We start from the raw sequence: 9,304 nt of genomic DNA, 5'->3' as shown, positions 1-9,304 counted from the left end.
AACGATAAAGCCATAGCACAAACATTCTCTGAAAAAAAGCTTTAGTCATCATACAAATAATCAAGGAAAGGTTGCCATTTGGACGAATCCACTCCATCGTGATTTATTGTTCTTATTTTTTACCATCAAATGACACATATGTTCTTACTGAAACAAGTACATGAAACTGACGAAGAAAGAAAATACAGTAAAAGCTCAGTGAGAACAAATGGTGAGTTAAATTCATACGATTGAGAAGGCAAAGTTGCCATTTCATAGAAATCTGCAGGATGCCTATTGAGATTTTCAAAGAGAGACTTACCTTTGGAAGAGCTACACTATAGTTCCCTTGTCTGGTCTTGTCTGTGCCGGTGCGCTCTACTGTGTCTCGTAATGCTTCTAGTCCACTTCTGGAAACGCATCAGCGTCACTCATACTCTATAACGATTAGGGATACTGTACCACATGGATAGTGCGACCAATGCATGTAGCCTATATTTTATTTATAGTAAGCCTACAGAACAATTTAAACAAAATTCAATGGTCAGTCTTTAGTTCCTTGAAAAGGCTTATATTTGTAGGACTATTTTTCCCACCACTATAAGACCTGTTCATTCTTTATCCTGATTGATGACAAATAAGTAAGTAAATTGGGCACTTCCGGATCTGTCTCTAAACATGTCAATTATGTTCCAAGTGTAAGTTACTGTATGATGATATAACCTACTGACAAGTTACAAGGAGAGTCCCAAGAGACATTGAAATCAAAGTAACCTAGTAGTTAAAAGATGTAACTGTACAGTAGAGTGGACATCTACGAGGTGTATATTCACACATTCACAACACAAATACAACAGCTGGTTTTACAAAAAGATGAATGCTTTAAATGAGTGGATCTCTGTTATGGTAAAAAGGCTACAGTACACTAAGAATATGAAAAGTACCTCTCTTTATTAAATCTGTTCTTTGGGGCTCTGGTAGACTGCTAGAGCTCATGGCTCAGTCATCCCCAAGGCTATATAGCTGCGGTAAATATAACCCTTGATGACATTGTATTTTTCACAACAACTTGCATATTTTCACTTCTCATTGTCTGTTAGCCTACTTGCACTTACATTATTCCTTATGTATATTAAAAACAAAAAAAATGCTTTAAGGTTAAGTAGGTATTGGTCTGAAGCCGAAAAAGAAAGGAAATTCACAAGAGCACCACAATGCCTACTTCACCCATGCTCTACCAAGGTTTTCCAGCACACAGCTTTGACCTACTACAGTAGCTATGTTGGTCTATTGTACTTCAAACAATGTGCAGGTTAATTAGGATTCAAACCTTCTCAAACAGCCTAATTCATATTCTTAGAGGAGGTTCTCTCACAATAATGTGATTTGCATCGCCTACAAGTTAAAGTATTGGATTCTTCACACACCACACTAATCCCATTCCACTAACTTTTTAAGCTTTCTTAAGTTATATGAAAACAAGCTTTGCTTTTATACTTACTAGACCATCATGCTTGATTCAGTGAGCTGTTTTGTCTTGTAGTAATGTGGTGCCTGCCTGTATTTTCTTAAACCTTTTTATTTAGCAATATAGGACATGTCATAAAGAAAAATATACTGTATATTTCATAAAATCTTTGTTTGGTCAGTAGATGCCCAACATAACACCAAAAGTGGTGTGTTGTACACAGTTACTCATACAGTTGAAGTCCGAAGTTTACATACACTTAGGTTGGAGTCATTAAAACTCATTTTTCAACCACTCCACAAATATCTTGTTAACAAACTATAGTTTTGGCAAGTCGGTTATGGCTTTAGATGTCATGGCTTTAGAAGCTTCTGATAGACTAATTGGCATCATTTGAGTCAATTGGAGGTGTACCTGTGGATGTATTTCAAGGCCTACCTTCAAACTTAGTGCCTCTTTGCTTGACATCATGGGAAAATCCAAAGAAATCAGCCAAGAACTCTTTTTTTTTTGTTGACCTCCACAAGTTTTGTTCAATTTCCAAACGCCTGAAGGTACCTCGTTCATCTGTACAAACAATAGTACACAAGTATACTTGTACCGCTCAGGAATGAGACGTGTTCTGTCTCCTAGAGATGAACGTACTTTGGTGCGAAAAGTGCCAATCAATGCCAGAACAACAGCAAAGGACCGTGTGAAGATGCTGGAGGAAACTGGTACAAAAGTATCTATATCCCCAGTAAAACGAGTCCTATATCGACATGACCTGAAAGGCCGCTCAGCAAGGAAGAAGCCACTGCTCCAAATCCGGCATAAAAAAAGACAGACTACGGTTCGCAACTGCACATGGGAACAAAAAACGTACTTTTAGGAGAAATGTCCTCTGTTCTGATGAAACAAATATAGAACTGTCTGGCCATAATGACCATCATTATGTTTGGAGGAAAAAGGGGGAGGCAAGCAAACCGAAGAACACCATCCCAACCATAAAGCACCGGGGTGGCGCATGTTGTAGGGGGCTTGGCTGCAGGAGAGACTGGTGCACTTCACAAAATAGATGGCATCATAAGGTAGGAAAATTATGTGGATATATTGAAGCAACATCTCAAGTCATCAGTCAAGAAGTTGAAGCTTGGTCACACATGGGTCTTCCAAATGGACAACGACCCCAAGCATACTTCCAAAGTTGTGTAAAAATGGCATAAGGACAACCAAGTAAAGGTATTGGAGTGGTCATCACAAAGCCCTGACCTCAATCCCATAGAAAATTGCGGGCAGAACTGAAAAAGCGTGTGCGAGCAAGGAGACCCTACAAACATCAGTTGCACCAACTCTGTCAGGAGGAATGGGCCAAAATTCACCCAACTTATTGCGGGAAGCTGGTGGAAGTCTACCCGAAACGTTTGACCCAAGTTAAACAATTTAAAGGCAATGCTACCAAATACGAATTGAGTGTGTGTAAACTTCTGACCCACTGGGAATGTGATGAAATAAATCAAAGCTGAAATAAATCATTCTCTCTAATATTATTCTGACATTTCACATTCTTAAAATAAAGTGGTGATCCTAACTGACCTAAGACAGGGGATTTTTACTAAGATTATGGCAGGAATTGTGAAAGCTGAGTTTAAATGTATTTGGCTAAGGTGTATGTAAACTTCTGACTTCAACTGTACATACATTATAGTGCTGAGCGATTTGTGCTTTTTGAGGTCGGTTTTTGATTTCGGTTTCGAATATTTTATTTAACATTAAATGCACTTTGCATGAATGAATGCTGTAACAACACAGAATACAACCATTATTAAAAGTGACTGCCCATTACTGATTATCACTTATTAACCATCATTTATTCACTTTAGTTAACTTTAATAAAATATTTATTTTATTTGATTACTTTATTATTTCATTCCAGGTTATCATCTTGTCTTTTTAGAGCTGAGCTGTCTGACAAAATCACGATTTTGTTGTTCTTCAATGTAAATAAGGCACGCATTATGACTGTTGAATACCAACAATCAATCACTTTGATAATGTATTTTCAGACTCACGAAGAAATTGCTTTCTATCCCTTTCGGTCGCCTGTTCTCTCTTCTCTCAATCCCAATGTTTTACTCAGCACAGACTTGACAATTTTAAGCGTCTGCACAATGGATTATGGTCATTGTAGTTAATTACCATGTTTTCTGCACTAAATTATGTAGCATATTGGCTTGTTCAGGCTTGATCTGATTTATCTCTACAGAAACTGCACTTCAAGCTCACAGGAAAAACAACTACTTCAGGCAATTAGTCGTTTAAAAAACGAAAAATAACCACAATTTTGGTTAATCGCTCAGCACTAATACATTATTGACTGTCACATTAGGTGGCTGGGAGAGCAATGCATGAGTGGCACAAACTGCATGGTGCTCTGCATCAGTAGAGGTGGAGTGCATCTGACAGATGAGGGCAATGACGTATTCCTTAAAAGTTGAGCTCTCTAGTCTCCACTGTTCTCTGCTCCGTAGAGTCACCTAATAATTGAAAATAAGCACACCGTGCATGCATGCACAGGCCAGTGTGTGTGTCGGGACTGGGAGACGGGTATCAAAACTATACACGAAATAGAATGGTCAGAAACCCAGGACCTTCAGATCCTATGGCCGTGACGTTGACGCTTACGCTACGAACTCTGTCAAGAACGTACACTCTACACAATCTGGTGATGACAGGAAGATTTTGTTGTTGTTCGTTCACTCATTACTGATTGAACCTTCATTTATCTTGCTTGTTTTAAAAACATAGTCTAAAACACTTGATGTGTTGAAAACAGTGACATATCTTCTATTGACTCCGCAAAGGTCGCGCAAACATGCGATGATGTTGATATTATTTAAAAAGACGATATGTAACTTTTTGGTTGACCCCACCAAATTCACATGGAAATTTACAGATCTGGGGAAATGGGGATTTACAGATCTCTGGAAATGGAGATTTACAGATCTGGGGAAATGGGGATTTACAGATCTGGGGAAATGGGGATTTACAGATCTGTCATTCACCATTGTTATCAACTGTACCAGCAGAAATGGAACATAAATCACAGAAAATAGATGTTGTGGTAGGTGCAGCTGTAGAGAAGTATTTGGATGTAAAATATGTTACTGCAGAAGTTACTGCAGAAGTACAAGGTGTGCCGGCCTGGTAAAGGATCAGACAGGGCCAAGTAGTGGAATAGTGGTGAGGTTTTAATTGGGTTAGTTGGTAGGTCCATTTTTTCGTAAATTTTCCTGTTCCCTTTCGTGTAACAAGGTGTAGTGCATTCACACTCCAGTACAGTAGGTGGCGGTGTATGCATCTTTCAGTTGTTTGCAATCTGTCAATACAAATTTAAAGAAGAAGGGTTTCGGGAATAAGTTGAAAAGGACCTTGACACTGTTAATCAGTCAGCACAAATTGAGTTTACAATGACAAGAAGAAAATTGCATTGCAGAGGAAGGAGCGTACTGATTCATTGCAGGGATCATCAACTAGAGTCAGTCACGAGACAATTTTGTTCTTGAGCGGATGGTCAGGGGGCCGGAACATAGTTATACAAATCATTTTTAGACTGCAAACTGACTGCCGGAAGCTTAAATATATATAATATTTGACTACAACATATTCATTTCAAACCTTGCGATCACCTAAACTGAGTATACAAAGCATTAACCTTTTACTAGAGGGAGCTAAATCAGGGTCACACAGTGTTTCTTGGTAGTCTTGAACAAATATACTTTGAAACAAAAGTATACACCGTTACACACATGGTTATGTAAAAAAAAAAATTAAGTCAGATATAGAGTTTAAATATATTACATTTCGAGTTTGCATCCCAATATTACATCACAGAAGACTGAAACAAAACCATTTGCCATAGTTTTAGGTGGTTTATTATTTTTATTTTTGACTTTATTATGAAAAATATTAATAACATTCCACTCATGAGGCCAATAGAGGGCGCTTGTGGTCATTAGACTACAGGAAATTAAGAATACCTGCTCTTTCCATGACGTGACCAGGTGAAAGCTATGATCCCTTATTGAGGTCACTTGTTCAATCCACTTCAAGCAATGTAGATGAAGGAGAGGAGACAGGTTTGAAGAAGGATTATTAAGCCTTGAGACAATTGAGACATGGATTGTGAATGTGTGCCATTCAGAGGGTGAATGGGCAAGACAAAAGATTTAAGTGGCTGAATGGGATATGGTAGTAGGTGTCAGGCACACCGGGTTTGTGTCAAGAACTGCAACGCTGCTGTGTTTTTCACGTTTAAAAGTTCCCTGTGTGTATCAAGAATGGTCCACCACTCAAAGGACATTCAGCCAACTATACAAAACTGTGGGAAGCATTGGAGTCAACATGGGCCAGCATCCCTGTGGAACGCTTGGCACCTTGTAGAGTCCATGCCCAAAATAATTGACGCTGGTCTCAGATCTGTTTGTGCTCTTGCCAACTCCATTGCTGTCATTGTCAAGCCAAATGTTTTTTTTTATGTCAATGACTGACAAGGTCATTTCCGATTGAGCTGACATATGCAGCGTTTACCATGAATGCCGTCTCTGCCAACGCGGTAACATTTCTTCAAATTTCAATCACGCTGTAACGCTGAACTTCTGCGATACGGATTGAATAGAGTCCTGAATCTTTATTATTGAACATTGTCCCAGTCAAATAAATTATGTAAAATAAACATAATTAGCACCTTTAGGTAAGACAATGCATGTGATTAAAGGAACTATGTGGAATATTTGATTCTGTTCTGATGAATGATGTGTGTTTGTAACAAGCCACCGTGTGATCACTACTACAAACTATTGAAAAACAATTACTTTTACCAACAGTTGATAGCTGGACTTCTAACTAACGTCAATTGATTTTGCCAGGTTTTAATTACACTGCAGCTACCGACTTCGTAGAAAAAAACATAGTAAATAGTTAACTTTTTGTAATTATAAACTTTATGCAAAGTTGTGTGCTAAAAATAAAATAAAAAATACGGCAAAAGACTACAGGGGAATCATAATCACTGCAGTCATAACCCACTTGCCACTAAGTGGCACTATTGCTGAGGATGTAGGAAAAAGAGGGAAGAAAGAAAGAAAAACAATAGAAAGAAAGGAAAAAGTACTGCATGACAAAAATGTATCCCCACTGCCAGTGTGTGTGTGTGTTGATTTGAGAGAGTGTTTGACCTGGAACAGCTCTTCCTGATTCAGTCCAAGCAGCTCCACTCCCCCTCTCCCGGCACAGGACTGCTGCTGTGGAGATGGGATGCTGATCCAGACTGGGAATATTTAATGCCTGGAATCTTAACTCTGGGTGGATCACCGCACCGTGAGGCGGCGTGCTGGGGAACACAGGAACTATCTGAAACTATCTGAAAGGAGATTATTTGGACTAGTTTGGACTTTTTGAAGGTGTTCATTTTGATTTTGCAGCTTTCTCCTGAAGCTGGAATAATGTCTCTGGGCAGTTGCAGGCAGACTATGCTTGCAGCAGAGATCTGCACCCTGATGGCAATTCTGGTGGCAGGCACTGCAGGACAGAGCCAGGACGGGAGGGAGGCAGGGTCCTCCTGCTACGGGGGGTTTGACCTTTACTTCGTTTTGGACAAGTGAGTGTTCTCCTCTGTCTTCTTGCCTGCTCCAAGTCTCACTTTTCTGCAGGAGCATCCATAGAGGCTCTGTAGCAGCCTGCTTCCATTTAGTCCCAGCAAGTCACCTACCACATGTTGGACATTTCTATGCATTCTTATCATTATTGCCCAGAGAAATACTTACACCGAGCAATTACATTTTCCTATACAAATATATTTTTTAATGGAGTGATCCACTAATCGGAACCAGAGGCATGACAACAGAACGTGAACATATATGTCTCCAGAGGCTAATTGGAAGTGTTTGAGCATAGGGTTGGGGTGGTTGAAGAGGGAAATAGAGTTGGTGGAGGGGAGGGGGTGCTTGGGCTGAGGTACATATGCAGAAATTAGAGCAGGTATGTAGATGATATGCAGTCCAAGAGACCCAGGGAGCCAGAGGCTGCATACTAACCTCTCCCTAGTGGTTCCAATCAGTTCCACTAAAGCAGCACAGCAGAATACTGGTCAAATCTACTTCCTCAGCTTTCCCCACCTGCTTTATCAAGAGGCTCCATTCGTTTCTACTGGAAAACGAAATTGGGAAAAATCTGCCAACAAAAAACATAGGCAATCTGTAAACTTGTTGTGCGAGCCTTAGAATCTCTGTTTTCACAAAACATTGCCCATATGGCATGTAGGATGCTGGGTAATGCTAGTATATTATTGTTATGTGTTCAAGTCATGTGTTCCTTACCGTTCCAGACTCACCCCTCCCACTGTCTCCAAATTCTTTTAAAGATGGTGATTTTTCCCCCCCAGTTATTGGCAGCTCCATTGCAATGATATTTCTGTGGTGCACCATACTATAATACAGAACTACAGTAATTCCGAGCTTCCATAAGGGAAAGTTTTTTGACATTGGAGTGTGAGGTGGCATGCAGTTAGTGCTGTCTTATTCTATTCTCATCCACAATACGGTGAGCAGTCACGCTAGAGGATATATGAAAGCTAGCAAATAAGATGATTTTAGAATAAAATAGCCCCACAAAACCATTAGTTCATGTATTTTTTTTGCAAGTTGTTTGGATGCATGTGGTAACACTTACCATAAAAATAACCAAGTTTACAATAAAAGTAAATAAAATTCTGCTCTTGAACATGCAAAGGCAATCAGATCCGTTTTGAAGTGAGAAAACAATACATTTCTACTTTAGATAATTTTTTTGCTGCTTTACATTTCATCCCACAAGCAATTCAAATATTTCATATTAACAGTTCTATAGATCAGTGTTTCCCAAACTCTGTCCTAGGGCCCCCTCTGTGTGCATGTTTTGGGGGGTTGGGCAGGATCGAGTTTGGGAAACCCTGCTATAGATCACATACAGTATTTCACACACTTTAATCAGAATACAGTATGCATGGGTGAAATGTGTGACTGTCTTCATACAACATGCAGAGCAATGGTAGCTACTTCATGACTCCCCCGTCATTTCCCCTTCCACAGTGCGGTGTGCAGTGGGGAGAGCTCCTGTCTTTCTCTATGCCCCAAACCTCTCTCCATGTGTGTCTGGTCTGCAGAACCCTTTCACCATTAGGCCCAGATGTTCCAAAGCTCCCGAGTGTTTGGCAGCTGTGTCAGGACTGGGACTCATATCACAGTACAACGGACAGAAAAACAAGTGAGAGGGAAGAAAAGAGAGGCAAAGAAAGAAAGGACAGAGAGAAAAATCTTTTGATTTATCCTTTCGCAATCAAATCATTCAGACTTTCAAGCATCAACATCTTTCAAATACTTAAACATGTCCATTAAATATGTGGGACATTCTATAAGTATTCATAACTGCTGTATTGCTATTGTGTCAGTCTGAATTGGCCAGTCACTCAAAACCTCTGGCACGTCTTTAGGCCGACAGAAAAAGGCACATTGAGTTCCATCCTTAACAAAACCTGTCTATATGCACCACACTTATCAAGTCTAAAGTGGTCACATCTCAAAGTTGCATTGACATTATCCTATTTGACTGGCTTTTTGGAAAAGCTGTGCTCATTTCCTGAGTCTAGTGTTGCTGTCCAAGGTAATCATCAAACACATACTGGTAATCATCTGAATAATCTTTTTCCTTAATGCTGTCCAAACTACTCCCCATTTCACGAGGTCCCTGCTTTTATTTTTTATTTGATTTATTAGGATCCTCATTATCCGATGCCAATGGTGACAGCTAGTCTTACTGGGGTCCGACACATAACAAAAAATA

At 39.6% G+C, this 9,304-nt stretch overlaps 1 protein-coding gene across 2 annotated transcripts in view; it reads left to right on the top strand.

Moving 5' to 3' along the window:
* Positions 1-6,574: 6,574 nt before the first annotated feature.
* The window catches only part of LOC112257595 (anthrax toxin receptor 1-like), a 39,263-nt gene continuing 36,533 nt past the window's right edge, over positions 6,575-9,304 (top strand). The window contains exon 1 of one of the 2 annotated variants that reach the window (XM_042326687.1): positions 6,575-7,085. In XM_042326687.1, the coding sequence (XP_042182621.1) occupies positions 6,931-7,085 (155 nt within the window). In that variant the 5' untranslated portion in view covers positions 6,575-6,930. The remainder of the gene's footprint in view (positions 7,086-9,304) is intronic. The other variant, XM_042326686.1, reaches the window with a different exon arrangement.

Source organism: Oncorhynchus tshawytscha, linkage group LG09, assembly GCF_018296145.1.
Source record: "Oncorhynchus tshawytscha isolate Ot180627B linkage group LG09, Otsh_v2.0, whole genome shotgun sequence".
Classification (NCBI taxonomy): Eukaryota; Metazoa; Chordata; class Actinopteri; order Salmoniformes; family Salmonidae; genus Oncorhynchus; species Oncorhynchus tshawytscha.
The sequence above is the reverse complement of the archived record's forward strand: the minus strand, read 5'-3'. Positions and strand labels throughout refer to the sequence as shown.